Source organism: Cornus florida, unplaced genomic scaffold, assembly GCF_030987335.1.
Source record: "Cornus florida cultivar Cherokee Brave unplaced genomic scaffold, ASM3098733v1 CherokeeBrave_3.0.0_Hap2_Chr11, whole genome shotgun sequence".
NCBI classification, from domain to species: domain Eukaryota; kingdom Viridiplantae; phylum Streptophyta; class Magnoliopsida; order Cornales; family Cornaceae; genus Cornus; species Cornus florida.
The window spans coordinates 36623996-36643564 of NW_026775581.1; the positions used below are offsets into that span (position 1 = coordinate 36623996).

At 37.7% G+C, this 19569-nt stretch overlaps 1 protein-coding gene across 1 annotated transcript; it reads left to right on the forward strand.

Annotated features, from left to right (window-relative positions):
• The first annotated feature begins 215 nt into the window (after positions 1-215).
• On the forward strand, positions 216-7241 carry LOC132284571 (annexin D5-like). The gene is made up of 6 exons (XM_059786681.1): positions 216-401; positions 2850-2995; positions 3090-3302; positions 6075-6290; positions 6370-6459; positions 6760-7241. The coding sequence occupies exons 1-6, from the start codon at positions 326-328 to the stop codon at positions 6961-6963; spliced, it is 945 nt and encodes a 314-aa protein (XP_059642664.1). The 5' UTR covers positions 216-325; the 3' UTR covers positions 6964-7241.
• Positions 7242-19569: the final 12328 nt, after the last annotated feature.

The following is a 19569-nucleotide window of genomic DNA, read 5'->3' on the forward strand; positions in this document are numbered from 1 at the left end:
AAATCACTACTAGTATGTCTAATTTACACATCTGTCTACTATTTGACTTGTTCTATCATTAATATCATGTGCAATTTTGCTCTTGGTGCAGCACAAAAAATGGGTCATCCTAATTGGTGTCACGTGTCCTTACATAGAAAATATTACCTGATAAGACGAAATATAAGTCCTTGCTTTTACACGTGCCCTTGATGCCAAAAATGGCAGCAGTTCATAACCAAGAGGCGTAAAATTTGTTGTATGCTGGATCCATAATGTGGATGAAGTACGAGTAGTCTCATCTTTTACGCATTTGAAACAACCGACTTTGATCACAGAGAGAGATATGGCCTCTCTGACTGTTCCTCCTGTTCTTACATCCCCACGGGACGATGCTACCCAACTTCACCATGCTTTCAAGGGTACTCTCTCTCTCTCTCTCTCTCTCTGAAATTACTTTCAAGACTTTAAATATACATGACTTTGTTTGGTGGGTTTATGATATTTAATCATCTTCAGCAATTTTAATTTCGGGGTAGTAATGATTTCTTGTTTTATCTTTTGTTGAAGGGGCTTCTCTGTCAATGTATTTCTAACTTTTTGCTTTGTTGATTTTTCTTCTCTTTATGTGTGTTTGTTCAATTTTGTCAAGAATTTCAATAAAAAGTAATGAATTTAGGTCTGGATCCTTCTCTATTGGGATTAATTAATTAATTAATTTATTTATTTATATTTTTTTTATGTTATGCTCCATATGCAAATGAATAATTTTGAAAAAATATATTTGAGTATTTTATCTTTTAAAAATAAAATAAGGTTGCTGGAACAGATTCTTAAATTGACTATTTCTCTCCGATTATGGTTGCTTGTTGAACAAATCTTATATTTATGAAATTCTTGTTTCATAAGCTTCTCGTGCATGTATATTACTTTTTTGATGTACTGTTTTTGAGATATGAATTTTTGAAGTTAGGATGAATTAGGATTTAAATAAAATAGCAATAAGGGTATTTTGGTCCAAATATTCACTCTTTATTCCCTTCAATAGTTGGAGGGCGTTCTTTGGTAAAAATTTAGACAAGGAGAGTTTACTGGAAAAGGCCCATAGTCGAGGTGTGTTTGTTGTACTTTGCCCTAGATTTAACTCTGAGTTTCTCTATTATTCTCAAGGTTTAAATACTATTTGTTTCCCATACTCAATCCATCAGTAATTAAATGAGTATTTTTAATATATATTTAATATATATACTCCGTGGTATGATCTCTCCTTTCCAAAGAGAGGTCGAGAGTTCAAATTGCAAGAGGCATGCTATAGGTATGAGTGTAAGTATTCCTATTAAACAGTCAGTTGTATAAATTTTCACTAGTGTTCTACAACTTAACTACCAATCAATTCATGTCCTTAAAGTCTTAGAGGGTTGATGAATTTCAAATTTCTAAAAGGAGACATGGCATTGCTTGTTAAGTATTGTTTATTTGGGTGCCACAGTTTTCATACTCTGTAGTTTGACATCATTCCCTCTTTGAAAACTAATTAGGGCTTGGTTCCAATTTTTAACACAATTATTAATCAAATCCAGTATAACTAAATCCATTAGGTCTCGATTATCACATTGCAATCTAGTTTTTAAAAAATCTAATGCACAAAGCCACAAAATAGTTTTTATATTAAAATTGGGATTTATTTTTTAATTGTTAGCTATAATAATTTATATCTAAACTTTATTCTCCTTGGAAATGCCACACAAACATATTCTCATTGCATCAATCTATTGAGACAATTTTGTGAAAATCATTTAATAAATCATTCATTTCAGTAGTTAAATAAGGAGAATTGATGCCTCTTATCATGAAAGAGCTCTTGTAATAGTATTACTTTTAATCACTTACATAGGTTAAGACCCCAAGAAAATATAAAAACGATATATATGCCAAATTCCATGCCTTTGAGGCATCCCTCTAAATGGCCAATTTCACATTAGATTGGTTTTTGTTATACCATCAATAACTTTGTATAGAATACCATCAATGTGAAATGTGAACCTTGGATTATGTAAAATTAATTTAACATTTAAGGGACTTGATCCTCTCCTGTATAGCTTTGTGTATTGTACTTTGTCATACATTTAAATCAATGAATACATTTAAATCGATGATGCAAAATACCACGCAATGCCATTTATTGAGGATTCAACGTACACCATGCCCCACCATTTGCAAAATCATTAAATCAAGGATACTTCGTTGTAAATGTGTTGCATTCTCAATTTGATATGTTGCATCCTCGGTGGTGCATCCTTGAAGTAAACATGTCGTATAAGTGTTTGCATCAGTATCGCATTAGTGTTGCGTAAGATATGTGGATTAGCTTTTTGATTTAAAATGCATAAAATCATCTAGTGCACCGGAGATGATCCTAATACCAGATGTAAGGGTGTTATAGTCATGACCTCATAGTTCTCTTTATAAAATATTAAATCAAAACATGATGTTTATCATGTGACTTCTTGTACGCATTAGATTTTGGAAGGAAAATTTTCAAAAAATTAATATTTTTTTCTAAATTATTTTAATTTTTTAATTCATTAAAATGACAAAAGTTCCAATTGACTGAAAAGTACTTCCTCAGTTGTAAAATGGTTGTTTCTTTTTCTATTTCTGGTTGTCCCAAAATTCATGTTTCATTTAGAAAGTCAAGCAATTGCATTTTCACAAATATATATCTGAAGTTTGAAAACTTCCCAACTCCAAAATATACATTATAAATTAATTGAATGAAATAAATAAATACAGTAGAAGACTGGTTTTCAAGAAATTTCATTGTGTTCACTACTTATTTCAATTTGTATGTCTTTTTCTACTCCCTCCAGGATTTGGCTGTGATGCTGAAGCAGTGATCAATATTGTTGCCTACCGTGATGCAACACAGCGCGCTCTTATCCAACAAGAATACAGAGCAATGTTTTCTGCTGACCTGCGCAAAAAATTGGCTTCTGAGCTTAGCGGCGATTTAGAGGTATCAACATACAACTTCTACTCCTTCATTTCTATCTTGTGGCTTCTTTCTTATGGTAATCTTGTGTGTGTGTGTGTGTGTGTGTGTGTATCAGGCGGCAGTTCTTCTGTGGATGCATGATCCAGCAGTACGTGATGCTGTTATATTGACGGAGGCACTAAAAGGGAACTGCCTTGAAGTTGCCACTGAAGTGATATGCTCTCGTACTCCATCCCAGATACACTTGTTCAAGCAAGCCTACTATTCAATGAATAAGGTCGACCTTAAACATGATATTGAAAAACATGCCTCTGGAGATCATGAAAAGGTAAGCATCTCTCTTTCGTCTCAGTTTATCTTTTAACTGAATTGATCTTAGAATGTGAGTTTAGGCTAGTTAGACTCTATAGAGACCTAATTTTTAACATTATTGATTCCCCAAAATAACTGTGCATAGAGTTCATTGTGTTGATGTTACAATTGCCACAACAAACACCACCATCAACTTCTCCGATTTAGTTCTTAAATTTTTCTTATTAAAAAAATTTCATTTCTTTATATTCATGGATAAATTGATATATCAAGTGTGTTGATTATCAGAGATAGAAAGACAAAGAGAGAAATATAATATGAAAGAATAGATTGAATTGATGTATATAGAATTGATGTTAATGATAATGATACAAAGCAAGTATAAATAGGCTAACATCAAACGGCTAGTAAATCACTATTACAATGGCTATAATATAATGTGATTATGGTAGCATATAATATATTCTAATTATGTTAACATCCCCCCTCAAATTCAAGTTGGTAGAGCAGAAACCAACTTGAGTTTGGAGAGAAAATCTGGAGCAGAAGACGGTACCGATGTTGTGAAGATCTGATATGTTGAGGTGCACATGATAGACTACTTACGGCAAGTGTGGTAGCCTTGAGAGAGCTCTTGAAAGCAATTATTAGAGTGGAATTTACCACTTGAGAGACGTACAGATGCGTAAGACAGAGCGGGATTACCGCTTGGTAGAGTGGTATAACCAGTTGAGATGCGCACAGGCACATAAAGACCACTTTACGACAGATATGGTAGCCATGAGCTCTTGAAAGCTAATAATTGAGTGGAATCATAGAGTGGAATTTACCACTTCAGGTGACGAAACTGCAAAGTTTCGACATGTTGAGAGTGCTTAAAAGCACGGCGAGAGTGGGATTACCACTTGAGGTGCTTGGGAGCACATTGAGAATGGGATTACCACTTGAGGTGCACTAAGGCACATGACAGTGCTTGGAAGCGTGTGATAGAAATGTTGATGACATGGCGCTTGGAAGCGCATGATAGAGCCAGATCAATGCCGAGAAACTAGGTGGGCTGTACTCCGAAAACTGGAACTGGTCGGAATAGGCCCCCTCAAGTTCTAGAGGGATATCAGGAGCGCTTAGAACTTGAATCTGAAATTGGGCCAAACCTTTATCGAACTGGGCCAAAGATTTATCTAGGCTAAATACTGAACTGGGTTTGGAACAGTCCAAACAAGTAAACAAATATATATATATATATTGAATTGTGACAGACATGTGGGCCTGCACTTTTGGCTAATGTATAGAGATAGAAAGAAAATTGGTTTAGAGAGAGAAAGTGAGATGGGTGTTGAGTCAGCCAGGGAGGTAAATGAGAAGAGCCAAGAATCGATAGAGAAATGGCAGAGTGAGACGATGCGGGAGCGTCGGAAATCAGAGGAGCTGGTAGAGAAGCAACCTGAGTTGAGATCGGTGCTAATAGTGCTGACAATCTGAAACGCCTTGGACGGTGTCGGCGATGAGCAAGATGGACAGAGAGTTTCACAATGAGGAACTGCGATGAAGCATCGGTGGATTCACCCCGGGGCCGGCCATAACAACTTTGGGCTTTCGCCACGCCGATGTTGGAATTTCGAGTTTCTGGATCTCGCTGACATGGATCTTCAGTGGTGGAGTTATAAACTGTTTCTCTCTTCATTGCAGAGGAGATTTGATGAGAGAGAAAGGACGTATCGGCTATGATACTGGGTCTACACAGCGGTATACCGACAGTGACTGCAAAGACACCGGAGCCAGCGATGGAGATGAGAACCGTTGAGTCGAAGTCATAGAGCTTGACCTGGTATGGTACTATTTCTGATGTTTGGCTACGAGCTACGGAGAGCTGGAGGGAGCTTGGCTGTTAGAGGAATAGTCGGCAAGCTTGGAACTGAATCGGCGGTTGTAGAGAGAGGTAAGGTGACAGATGAAATTCTATCGGCGGTGGAAGCAACGAAACCCGTTGATCTCTAGTCCGATCGTGTAGATGAATGATTCTGGACGTGAGGGGCGCAAGTTTGGAGACTGGAAGAATGAACTGGGTACAGAGTCTGTGCTGCCATCTGAGGGCGGATGGGTTCACGCTGGCAACCTCTTCGACGAATCCCAATTAGGTTGATTTGGACACCTTGGCGGCGGACTTCATGGCTGGTAACCAGTTGGCGCTGAGTGTGCCGACGCAGATCGCGTCGGCGTGAGGAGTGAAGTCTGGGAAGGCCATTTCGGCCCCTTCCAGGGATGGGTTGGGGCCGGGACTCGGAGGGATACAGAGGAGTGGGACACCACAGATTGGCAGTGGGGCAAAGGCAAAGCTTGAGAGTTGAGAGACAGCGGGCTATGGAAACTGAAAGCTATGGGTTTTGATTTTTTTTTTTTTTTTTTATTCTTGCGGACTTTACAGTTAGAGAGAGAGAGAGAAGAAGGTCAGAGTTGAGAACAGAGGCAGAGACGATGACTCAGAGGTTGGTTTAATTGAGGACCTTGGACCGCCACCGGAGATGAGGCTTATGCCGACATCTCCGGCGGTGCTCTGATACCATGTTGATTATCAGAGATAGAAAGACAGAGAGAGAAATATAATATGAAAGAATATATTGAATTGATATATATAGAATTGATGTTAATGATAATGATACAAAGCAGGTATAAATAGGCTAACATCAATCGGCTAGTAAATCACTATTACAACAGCTATAATATAATATAATTAGGGTAGCATATAATATAATCTAACTATGTTAACAAAGTGAAATGAATGATGTAGCTTTTGGTTGCATATATAAGCACATCTCGACATGAAGGCTTTGAGGTTGATATGCATATGGTTGAAGCGGATGAAATGGCTCTCTATAAAGCAGGGGAGAAAAAAATGGGAACGGATGAGAAAACTTTTATCCGCATTTTCAGTGAACGAAGCAGTGCACATTTAGCTGCTATCAACTCTGCTTACCGAAAGAAGCATAAGAAGTCACTGAAAAAGGTGTGGAATAGTCCTTATTTTCTATTCGTCTCTTTTGGCATCATAAATTCTTATTATAATGCCTAAACATTTGTGGCAGGCTGTGAAGAGCGAAACTTCCGGAAAATTTGAGCTTGCACTTTTGACAATCCTACGCGTTGCAGAAAATCCCGCCAAGTATTTTGCAAAGGTTGATATTCATTTAGTTATGTGTTTGGATGCTATGAAAACTATCCCAGAAAAAGCATAATGTTCTGTATTGTATAGCGTCGTTTGTTGCCACGGAAACCATCTTCTATATCTATACTACATTTAGAAGTGTTTATTATTATTATTATTATTATTTATATACATTTTTTTATGCATTTTTGAATCAATAACATTTAATACCACTATATATATATATATATATATATATATATATATATATCTGTACCAATCTGTAGGAGATCGAATTGCATGCATCTTACACACCTTTGGAACTTTGCAGGAACTACAGAAGGCAATGAAAGGGTTTGGAACTGATGAAAAGAAACTTACAAGGTTAATTGTGACGAGGTCTGAGATTGATATGCAGTACATAAAAGCTGAGTACCACAAGATTTACAAGAAGTCATTGAATGATGTAGTTCGCTCGGAAATATCAGGGAATTACAGGACCTTCCTTCTCTCCCTCCTCGGTCCCATCCATTAAACCTGATGATCAATGTTAGGTGCTCACAAGCACAGTAATTTGCTACACTTTTTAGGTGGCCACTTGCTTGGGTCAAGACCTTTCTGTGTTTTTGGTGAATAAAGCATATCATTAAAGGGGAAAGAAAGAAGAACTGCTCACTAGATCTCCTACACATAGCTATCAGAAGCAATAATTTTCTTTGAATCAATTTAGACAGGTATAGATTTAAGTCGCGGACTTGTGCATCGGAGGGATTCGAACGCACACGCGTATACTGAATACGATTCGTCCAAACATCGAAGGTCTATCCTACTATCCAATTGCACTATCAATTTTTGATGCATTTATATTAGAATTGATCAACAATATCCCCAAAGGTGTGATTGACCTCAGCTTCAACAGTAAGTTACGACCAAGTCCAAGAACTAGGAGGAGGAAATCTAGGAGTCCAAAAGCTCCTCCTTCTGAGTAAATACTAGGAAGCACGGGCATGTACGTTTTTGGAGGTGCCGCGACGGTGTCCATCGGACACACATGACAGTTGGACACCTATAGATAACACGACTAAAAGTGACTAGAATTATTCACATTTTTAAATGATTATTTTTTGAGATAAACACAGCCTGAATACGCCAAGGACACGGCCAAGACACAGCAGGATCAATTTGTGAATTTTTTTTTAAGAAAAAAACAAACCATGGGGTTTTAGCTCAAATTTTAAAATGTATTGGGTTAAAAATATTTAAATGTAAGAATTAGACTTAAAAGCACAGCAACATTAATGCAACATACCTTCCTTATTACAGCAATCTGCATACAAATACTTTGCCCAATAAACTTATTAAATAAACACCAATCATTAGCTTTTAGGATCTCCCAGCAGCAAGCGAGAGAGAACCTGAAAATGCTCCTCCAAGGGTAATCTTGGAAATATGGGAGGAAACTAAAACTTGATATATACGGTAAAGATTATTAAGTGATTCGTATTTTGGTTAGTAAGAGAAGAATGCTATTGTAGGTCACAATAAGGTCAATCCCAAACGTGGTATCCACCAAGTAAAATTCCTCCCATATTGGTGCTCTTGACATATCGAATGCTTGAATAAAAATATTTTTTCAAGCATTTTGAGAGCAAAATTGAGTTTTCAGATATTTTTTCAAGCATGAAATCAACCAACAACATTGACGAATTTTATTAGTGGGGATGTTGGTTTTCCTTTTACTAGAACTATATGAAAGGTCAGTATTATTTTTAAATTAGGGTGGGAGGTCTTTATAATAGTCATTCTATAGGGGAGATTCGTATAATTTTCCCAATTGTTCAATTATAGGGGAAATCCTCATCAATGGGACCCCAGCAGGATTTATTCAACCAGCTAGGGGCCTTAGACAAGGCTGCCCTCTTTCTCCTCTTCTTTTCACTCTGGTCACTGAACATCTTTCACAAACTATTAATGCAGCAGTGCAAAAGAGGACTCTAAGCCTTCTTCATTCACTAACTCAAGCTCACTCAACTTTTACTCATATATTTTTTGCGGATGATCTTCTAGTGGCTTGTAAGGCATCTATCTCTAATGCTAGAACATTAACTAAAATTTTCAGCAGTTTGAAGAGACCGCAGGTTTGCAAGCAAGTCATCTCAAAAGTAGGGTCCTATTTTCCAAGGCTGTCCGAAGAAAACAAAGGCTGCTACGGGTCTTGAATTGAACAGACGGCACTATTCCAATCAAATATTTAGGCCTTCCTCTTTGCCCAACCGGATTGAAAGCCTCTCACTGCCAAGGCTTAATTGATAAAGTTTCCAACAAAATCCTTTGTTGGAATACTAAACTTCTATTTACAGCAGGGAGAGTAAAGTTATTGAAGACTGTGGTGACCCCTATTGTGTTTTATTGGTGTGGTATCTATAATCTTCCCTCTTCTATCATTCATAAAATTCAGAGAATGTGAAGAGAGTTTGCTTGGGGCAGCAAAGAAAATACAAGGAAAATTCATCTGATGAATTGGGATCTCATCACTCGAACCAAAACTGAAGGTGGGCTTGGGTTGAGGAAATTGGTTGATATTCAAACAGCAGCTTAATGTGGATTGGCTTGAGATTTTTTGGTCAGCAAAGATAGGCTTTGGTGTTGGGATCATATGCCCTACAAGCTAATTATTTATTATTTATTCGATATTTTATTAATTAATTAAATATTCATGCATTGGGCTTTATATATATTTGTATGAGATGCATTATAATCTTCAAGTTGCATTATAGGTAACTTAAGTTTGTGAATGAGATTTACACGCATGAGATTTGGGCTCACCGGTTTCTTACACCTTGGCATTGTTCGTAGTCAATGATAAAAGTTAGCACTTTTATCTGTAAGACTGTAACACACTTGACCTCTATAAGATAAGAGAATTTGTCTCGACCATTGGGGTAGTTGACTCTAAGACAATGTGTTAGTGTGCTTGGAGTATACTAAACTAGATCACCATAAGATCACACCATACAATATACTGTTATTATTTTGGTATGTTTCTTATCTACTAAATTCATTGACTTTAAATCCTGAGGGATTTAGTGAACTCAAGTTTCAATACTAGTCACTTTGACTTACCACGGTATCTTGGGTGGATAATGTTAGAGCTCTGGGAACACAAATGCTCAACATGGAATCCACACTCTTTATAAGAGTTAAAATATCCCCTTGATGCAATTTAATAAGTTAACACAGGAACCTGACTAGGGCATTTTAGTAAAATGTTTACTAAATTATTTTTCGATTATTTATTTAGAAAAATATTTATTTTGTAAAATTCTTTTATAAAATAATTTAATTCAATGATTATAAGGATTAAGACGGTATATATTTTCCTGGGACTACTTATGAATATTCGATAGTGGAAGGGCTTATATGTAATTATTTAGTAGACGGGGCCTTGTAGTCATTTCTAAATCCTAGAGTGCAATTACAATATTATTGTGGTGCTTATTGTAATTAATTAGATATGATATAGTTCTGTAACGCTGCGATACAAAATATAAAGAGTGAGAGATCGAAAAGGTCGCGGTTCCACAAACCTATCATCAAGGTCATAGAGGTGAAGACTCATTGATATTCAAGGTCAAAGGAAGAGTAATAAAATTCACTGTTATTCTCGGAGTGTTGACGATTAATCAATTGTCAAAAAGGTATGAGATCCATTTTCAGTACTTCTTGATTTGATGAAAAATCACGTGGATAAGATCCAGAAATTTTATAATCGCTTCTGTTTTATCCTTCAATTGGTATCAGAGCTACCTACTTACTTTTCATTAAATCATGATAATTTAATCGGGGTCATAGAGGTGAAGACTCATTGGTATTCAAGGTCAAAGGATGAACAATCCAATTCACTGTTATTCTCAGAGTGTTGATGATTAATCAATTGTCAAAAAGGTATGAGATCGTTTTTCCGTACTTCTTGATTTGATGAAAAATCACGTGGATAAGATTTAAAAAATTTTATAATCGCTACCGTTTTATCCTTCAATTGATATCAGAGCCACCCACTTGCTTTTCATTAAATCATGATGATTTAAGTAGCTCAAGTTTTTTTTGAAGTTCATGATTGTTGCGTCTACCTCGATCACTAAATATGAACTCCTCATCATCGGAATAATACGCATAGGTTGGAGACCTACATGGATATACAAGAATATAACCTATGTTCGATTAGCTGCGAAACACATCATCAACGCAAACTTGAACTGAACCACGAACCGTTGCCACCAATCCAATCCACAAAGTATGGTACTTTGAATCCACAAAGCAAGAGATAAATTCAGATAAATCTTATAATTGTATTGATAATCGAATATGTAATTCTGCTCTCTGTGTTACATGTATATTTATAATAAAGAAAACCTAACACTAGAAGAAAACTAAAAATGTAAAGAAACTAATCCTAGAAATAAACCTAAAAATAAATTCTTTATAAAAATTCTGAAAAATAGAATAAGAAACCTAATCAACAAAAACTATTAAATCTAAAATTTGAGAGCAATCTGAGTTCGTTTAGGCCTTCAACAAAAATCTTGAAATAATCAGCAGGCCTCCTATAAGATAATAAAATGCGATTTTGGAACCCTAAAAGAAGGTTTCAGCCGTAAAACGACATGGCACACAAGCAAGATTAATCTTCAGTGACCATTTCGATAAATTCAAGTACGTTTAAAAGGGGATAGGAAACTTAAGCGAGATTTCAACTAGGGATGGCAATTTGCCCTGCCCCCGCGGGTACCAGCCCGGCCCAGTCCCATTTTTTGCGATTTTGGGGGACCGTTTAGTTTATTTGGGAGGTGATAGTTTGATGTTATTGAAAACCCGCGCGGGTTCGGTGTGGGGGCGGGGGCAGGTCGCCCCGCCCCTACCCGACCCGTTTAGATAGGAAAATTACTTAAGTACCCTAATTTCATTAGTATATATATTTCGCATGAGTACCCATATTTCATTAGTATATATATTGAGATAGTTTGTTTTGCAACAAAATCTAAAAATCTAGAACAAGTAGCTTGCGCGATCATTAGAATGTTTTTAATATTCAATTTTATGTTAAACTATTTATTCTCCATATTTTGTATGAATCTTTTTGTGATGTTTCCGATTTTCAGCGTTTTTCAATTTTCAGAAATTCGTGTCGCTGCAAGGGCATTTTCGACCTTTCACATTTTGTGTATGGGATCTTAGTAGTGTCCAATTTTATTTTTGTACATTTTAATTTATGTGGATTAAATGATATTTGTAAGTGGTGTATTTTTATCTATGTGGTGTAAATGGAGGATTAAAGAAAAAAAGAAAATAAAAAGAAGTAGCGGGACCTACCACTAGTGTAAATAATGGTTACAGACCATTTTTGGTCTCTCAATTCTCTCTCTCCCCGCTACCAGCTCTCTCACTCTCTCAAACTTCAATTTTCCTTCTTCTTTTGCTTCAAATCTTTGAAGCTTGATAGCTACTTCATTACTTGCTGGATTTAGGTGCTGTTTGAGGCAAAACGAAGAGCACAACGAGCTCTACGCATACATACAAGCAATTTCAGATTTGGTGCCCTCCTTGATTTTCGAATTCCTTGACCCATTTCAAGGGTTTTGCTCATTTTGAGGTAGGGGCTTCCTAATTCACATTATTCATGCACCTTTGTGATTTATTCTACTTGAATTGTGCTATAGCATGCTTATTAGTGTTAATTGTAGCCTAAAATGTCTTGATTGTATATATGTGAATATATGAAGACTTGTCTTGATTGTGCTATATGAGAAGCATGCTTACATAATAAGTTTTATGTCTATTGTATTGTTCACATGCTATGAATGGTGTATGAAAGCATGCCCTATTGTATTTTGTGATAATCCATTATTATTTAAATATTAAAAGTATGAGAACATGCTTACTTGTATTGTGTCAAATTCCTCATTTTCATAGTATTGAGATCATGAGACATGCACGTACACCATTGGGTTGCATGAAGGGAAGAAATTGTTTTGAAATGAAAATGGGGAGTTTTGGGAAAGAATATCTTGATGAAAGTGTTTTGGAAAACCCGGTCGCTGCGGAGTCACCAACGGGCTGGTAGGTTAATGTAACATAGAGGGAACTAGGGAGATTGCCCTAGCGTGGTTGAGCTATTTGGGCCCCATAATGATGCTGCAGAGTCACCAAAGGTCAGGGACAGTAGCCAATTCTTCTCTCGGCGCTGCGGAATCACCAAAGGGGGTTACATTGACAGTTTGAAAGCGATGATTCTGATTGTGAAAAATGAGGAGCGACATCGGCATGCATTGCATCTCCAATTGTATCTTATTATTTGTGTTGAGAAGGATAACCATGTTGTATTCTCCCCTATGTGGTATGACCCCAACTCCTATTGGCCTATTCTTTGTTTTGGGATTCACGGGGTTTCATGAGGTGCGTCTTAGGCGTCACCTACTGAGCAAATTGCTCACCCTACTATATTATTATATTTTTTTTCAGGTCATGGCAAGGAAATGGCGGATGAAAATCCTCCGCAAGCTTAAAAGTTGTTAGAAGATGATTTTTTTTTTTTTTTTTTTTTTTTTTGCTATTTTATATTTGGCCTTTACATGTACAATTATAGTTTTGAGAATGTAATTAAATTTGTATTCACGGCTATTGAGAAAATGTAATTAAGTCAGTTTATGTATTTTAAGTAACGTGTGAAAATTTATGTTATTGATGGTCGTGGTATTTTAATTTGATGTTAAAATGTGAATAAAATTTCACGCAAGTGTAGTGACGTGGTGTTTGGATTACCAAAAGTTGGTGTTTATGGGTTACACAGGACAGTGGGGAGTGGAAGTGTGAATTTCCCAGAACCGGTCGACGTGTGGCTTCCTAAACGTCGACCGATATCTTCACAGTGAGTGGTTGTTGCATGTAACCCAAACCAGTCGACGTATGGCTTCCCATACGTCAATCGGTATCCATTGCACCTTACGTTCCAAACCAATCGACGTATGGCTTCCCATACGTCGACCGGTATCATGTCCCAAACCAATCAAAGTATGGCTACCCATACGTCGACCGGTATCTCGGCAGTGGGTTTCCCCACTGTTCATAACCCAAACCAGTCGACGTATAATGTACATATATCGATCGGTTCTGCCTTTTTATATAATTACTATTTAAGTTCTTAAAATTACACTTTGGCACCATTTGAAGTTGCAAGTAATTATTTTATGACCCACTAAAATGTCATAATTATATTTTAACCACCAAAAAGGACTATGTTGCCCCGGACCTTATTTTGTTTATTACGTAATGCAAGTAAATGACTGTTTTACCCTTTGAGATTCAATTTATTCAATTATGGCAAATTACCATTTTGTCCTTTTGGATCTTGTTATTTAATTTTAACGTGAAATGACCGTACTACCCTCGGATGTTTTTGGGTCGGGTAAGGACCCGTTTAATGATCCGGATCCATGAGGATTTGGGTCGTTATAGAATGGTATCAGAGCGATGGTTCGAAAACCTTAGGACGACGGGTAGAGGCCTATGTAGGATTATGTGGGGGGTTGTTTGCATTACGTATGAGATTAATTATTACGTGTTTTGATAATTGATGAAGCATGCTAAATTGTTTACTTACTTACCTGTTTAACTGCCTACGTGTTAATTTGCTTATGTGATCGCATACTTATATGTTGTGTGTGTAGCACTAATTCAAATGACTCATGAAGAGGTATTATGTTTTCAGTATATAATTGTCTAGCATGCGCACTTCTATGCTGTACTAGCTTTGCGAGTTATCCCTTACGATGAGGAAGATGTTAGCATTGTGGACCAAGGTGATGTGAATAATACGATCTATTGAGTCCGGTTTGATCTGGACACGTTGTTCCATGAAGAATCTTTTCCCTAGAGACTAGGAACGGTGTAAGGATTTGATCTTAGGTGTCTTCCGAGATGGAAGTTCTCATTTTCTTGCAAGGGGAGAGTTTATGTTGAGTCTCCTCGGTGTAGTAAATGGGCTCTTGGGATGATGGATTCGTAGGGTATGGTGTGTGAGTTGTGGGATCTTTTAACATTACGTAAAGTTAATTAAATGTCAAAGGACGTGAGGTGGCATGTAGTGTATGACTTGTGTGGTTCTAGTGTTGTACGGGTTGTGCAGGGCTGGTATTTGGTTTTTATTTAGAAGTTCACCGATGTTTAAGGTTGAGAATTTGTCTCTTAGATTGTTGTTTTGAGAGTATGAATTGTGGTTGACCTTGAGTTGGCGATAAGATAAGCAAGTTACACCTTTTGTTTTGATTTCCAATGAGGAAGGCAGAAGCTAAGTGTGATGTTGTTTGGTGACCATAGAGTGTTGGTCACAGATTATGTTGAGCCAGGATGAGGAGTGACCTCTTGGGCTCGATGGCCTGTTCTATTTGATTTCTTTGTTTTGTGGCCCTGTGGGCGGGTGTGCATGAGCGTGTGCAGGTGGCACCAGAAGGCTACCACACTGGGTGAGCTACGGACACACAACTTAGATCAAATCGATGTGGACATTCCATTGTGGGATGGTAATTGTAGCGATTGGTTGGGAAATGATAGTGTTGGGGGTGTGAGAGTTGTATACCCTTTTGTTTAGTTGGACAGATCAGTTGTAGGTATGACTTGAGTGTCCAGTTAGATACCAATTAGAGAGATCCCTGGTTGTAGTTGTCGTAGACTATAGCTTGTGTGGTTAACCGTTTGGCGTAGTGTTTGTTGTCCCTCTTAGGGATTGTTCATGTAGCATTGCCGTATAGGATTTTTAATTTTCTTGTTGCGGATTGCTGACCATGGTGTCGGGTATCATAAACGAGGTGTGTTTTCATGACGGGTTAGTGTCACTTTTGAAGGAGCGATGGGTAGTGGAGGTTTATTGTCTATAAGGGATTGGAATTGTGAAGTTATTTTGGGAAGAATGATCATGGGGTATTAGTACTTGAGGTTCCTGTAATTGTAGAGTAAGTCAGTTTTGGAGTGAACCCAGTATTCAAGAAGACAGTAGTGATTGATCGCATTATTGATGGTTTTAAGGAGACAGTTGGGTGTTGAACATTTTGGATTTTTATGCTCATTTTGTTTGAGGATTTGTTGGCATGGCATTGACGTGTGGATGTTCTTTTCTAGTGGTTGTTATGGGGAGCAATGAGCATTATGCTTGTTCTTTGTTTACAATGATATTTTCTTAAGTATGTTTAGGGAAAATCTTTTAGTAGTGACTTGATGGTCTGATGGGATAATAGGTTTGAATGGTTGTTGGAATGAGTGACAGTGGAGGTGTTATGATGTCGTGGTGTGATGATTAGTGCAGATGAGCATGATGGTTTTAGGCATGATCTAAGGACGGATTAGGGATTGTGAGTCGTTTGTTGTGTGTTGTCAGACATGTGATGGGTTGTGCGTCAGTTGAGGCGGTTGTGGACGGCTTAAACTTTTAGAACTAGTGAGAGTGGTATTACTGCATGGGCACTTTTTTCTTTTAAGGAGTCAGTGGACAGTTGTGAATGAGGTTACGGGTTTTACGCGCACAGTGATTGAGGCAGTGTCGACTTCACAAGGTAGAGGTGGAAGAAATGATAAAGTGTCATTATAATTCATAGAGTTTCCCATCGGGAGATTATCAAGTAGGATGGGACGCAATGTCCAATGTACAATGATGGTTCCTAGTGTTAGTATGTTAAGGGTGCTGATGCTTTTCTCTGATTGGTTTAGGTTAGCATGGGCGTTTTGGAGTATCTTATGCGAGGTATTCGTGTTGATAGGGTGTGACAGTTTATTTGTGGCAAGGTTGCCTAGAATTGTGTCCGTAGTCCCATATGTGTTCCAGTTGGGTTTACTCCTTATGTGTAAGGAGTTCATTTCGTCTCAGGAGGGATTGGGTGTCCATGGTTGGACAATTAATGGATAATGTGTGACAGGTGGTTGGGTACACTCAGGCTTGAGTCGTTAGTCTCTTGAAAGAGCGGGGCTTGTTACCCTTTCCGTTTGTTCTAGTCCTGGCAAGGACGTTGATTGTCGTGAGTCTTGTTCTCCAATTAGGAGTTGTGCATGTCCGTGGGTGGACAGGTTGAGGGGTGGTTTGTTATGCTGTTGGGGTTCATCAGTAGAGGTTTTGATTGAAGGGGTCGACTTACTTCCACGGAGGGAGGTATAGCCTTTAGTTTGTGACGTTTATTTTGAGAATGGTTTTGACTGATAGGATATGAGGCATGGATTGCCAAAAGGGGGATTGTGTCTTTGATGTTTGTTATTGTGGTGGCGGCAAGGAATTTGTCGTGAATGAATGGTTAAAGATGACTAGGTGATGTGATGTGAGTTGTATCTCCGAATGTTTTTAATGATGTCCGAATTGAGCAGTGTTTTGAGGACAAGTGTTAGTATTATTTGGGTGTTATGCATTTAGAGAATGATGATGGAATTCCATTAAGAATAATAGGAATGATTGATCCTAGGGTTTTAGATCTTAGATGAGGGATAGTTGTATGGTATGTTTTGATGAGGTCAGAATTGAATCGAATGATACTATGGAGTTGTTTTTCTTGTATGAGTATTATAAAAAGATTAGGGAGCTTTGATGTTAGTCGATGATTGAGACAATTAATGCTGTGTTGTTTCATTTGTTATGGCTACGTGATTGAGACATGATTGGGGTTTTGAGGATAGGTTTATGATTGTATGGTTGTTAGGGTTATGTAGAGCAACGAATTGATTAGAAAGTGGATCTCGTGATTGTTTTGAGGACTTTAATGGGATGTGTTTAAGGTTTAAACCTGATGACAGGAACGACGTCTGTGTTGAGATTGGATCGATGATGAGAATGGCCTGGCCAACCATTTCCCCTGAATCAATCCTTCTTCAGCACAATGTCGGGTCAAAGGTCAATAATTGTTTCGAGTTGTCATAAATGGTGAGAATACGGTATCGCAGGTTAAGTTGGTGTGATAGGGTGGATTCAAGGGTTTATGATACGATCATTGATTATTGAAGATCTTGCTTTGAGAATTTGGGGTCTTTAGTACCTGATAAATTGTTTATTTGTTTTGGTAACTCATGATTATGTAGTCAAGAGGGAATTTATTGTTTCATTATCTTGAGGTCGTTGAATGTAATGATTGCTGAATGGTGCAATTGGTGATCGCTTGTACTATTAGGTGATGATGTAGTTAAGTATTTGATAGCAAGTATTTGATTTGTCAGGAATGTGTAGATTAGGGTTGAAATTGATTGAGAGATGGACGGAATTCCTTGTTTGTGGTTTTGTGTGTCTATTCTTTAGGGGATGAATTGTGATTTGCATGTCGTCTTAATTAGTGATTTGGTGACCGTTTTCCTTTTGAGTTAAAAGCCTTTTGTGGCAGTGTCGAGTGGATCGATGTCCATTATGAGTCAGGCGTATGGTCTGGTTGGTTTTGTGTATGATGTGGTGAGAGTCGGTTAACCGCAGTGGTTTTTGTGGCAGTATTGGTGACACCCGATGCTAAAGGCAATAATGTTGTTGAATTCATGGTCTTAGAGTTATGTGAGGTGTTCTTCGTGAATGGGCGACGGTGGGCCTTCTTCTTAAGGAAGATAGATTTCGAGGACGAAATCTCTTTAAGGAGGGTAGATTGTGACGTTTTCGATTTTCAGCGTTTTTCAATTTTCTGAAATTCGTGTCGCCGCAAGGGCATTTTTGTCCTTTCACGTTTTGTGTACGGGATCTTAATAGTGTCCAATTTTATTTTTGTGCATTTTAATTTATGTGGATTAAGTGGTATTCGTAGGTAGTGTATTTTTATCTATGTGGTGTAAATGGAGGATTAAAGAAAAAGAGAAAATAAAAAGAAGTGGCGGGACCCACCACTAGTGTAAATAATGGTTAGAGACCATTTTTGGTCTCTTAATTCTCTCTCTCCCCACTACCAGCTCTTTCACTCTCTCAAACTTCAATTTTCCTGCTTCTTTTGTTTCAAATCTTTGAAGCTTGATAGCTCCTTCATTACTTGCCGGATTTAGGTGCTGTTTGAGGCAAAACGAAGAGCACGACGAGCTCTACGCATATATACAAGCAATTTCAGATTTGGTGCCCTCCTTGATTTTCGAATTCCTTGACCCATTTCAAGGGTTTTGCTCATTTTGAGGTAGGGGCTTCCTAATTCACATTATTCATGCACCTTTGTGAGTTATTCTACTTGAATTGTGTTATAGCATGCTTATTGGTGTTAATTGTAGCCTAAAATGTCTTGATTGTATATATGTGAATATGTGAAGACTTGTCTTGATTATGCTATATGAGAAACATGCTTACATAATGAGTTGTATGTCTATTGTATTGTTCACATGCTATGAATGGTGTATGAAAGCATGCCCTATTGTATTTTGTGATAATCCATTATTGTTTAAATATTAAAAGTATGAGAACATGCTTACTTGTGTTGTGTCAAATTCCTCATTTTCGTAGTATTGAGATCATGAGACATGCACGTACACCATTGGGTTGCATGAAGGGAAGAAATTGTTTTGAAATGAAAATGGGGAGTTTTGGAAAAGAATATCTTGATGAAAGTGTTTTGGAAAACCCGGTTGCTGCGGAGTCACCAACGGGCCGGTAGGTTAATGTAACCTAGAGGGAACTAGGGAGATTGCCCTAGCGTGGTTGAGCTATCTGGGCCCCATAATGACGCAGCGGAGTCACCAAAGGTCAGGGACAGTAGCCAATCCTTCTCTCAGTGCTGCGGAGTCACCAAAGGGGGTTACATTAACAGTTTGAAAGCGATGATTCTGATTGTGAAAAATGAGGAGCGACATCGGCATGCATTGCATCTCCAATTGCATCTTATTATTTGTGTTGAGAAGGATAACCATATTGTATTCTCCCCTATGTGGTATGACCCCAACTCCTATTGGCCTATTCTTTGTTTTGGGATTCATGGGGTTTCATAAGGTGCGTCTTAGGCGTCATCTACTGAGCAAATTGCTCACCCCACTATATTATTAATTTTTTTTCAGGTCATGGCAAGGAAATGGCGGATGAAAATCCTCCGCAAGCTTAAAAGTTATTAAAAGATGAATTTTTTTTTTTTTTTTGCTATTTTGTATTTGGCCATTACATGTACAA

What these genes read in the sequence shown, in the direction of transcription:
- LOC132284571 (XM_059786681.1), top strand. Translation starts at nt 326, where the DNA reads ATGGCCTCTCTGACTGTTCCTCCTGTTCTTACATCCCCACGGGACGAT. An exon ending in AGCTTAGCGGCGATTTAGAG is followed by an intron (nt 2,996 to 3,089) that starts GTATCAACATAC and finishes TGTGTGTATCAG; the next exon opens with GCGGCAGTTCTTCTGTGGAT. An exon ending in ATAAGAAGTCACTGAAAAAG is followed by an intron (nt 6,291 to 6,369) that starts GTGTGGAATAGT and finishes CATTTGTGGCAG; the next exon opens with GCTGTGAAGAGCGAAACTTC.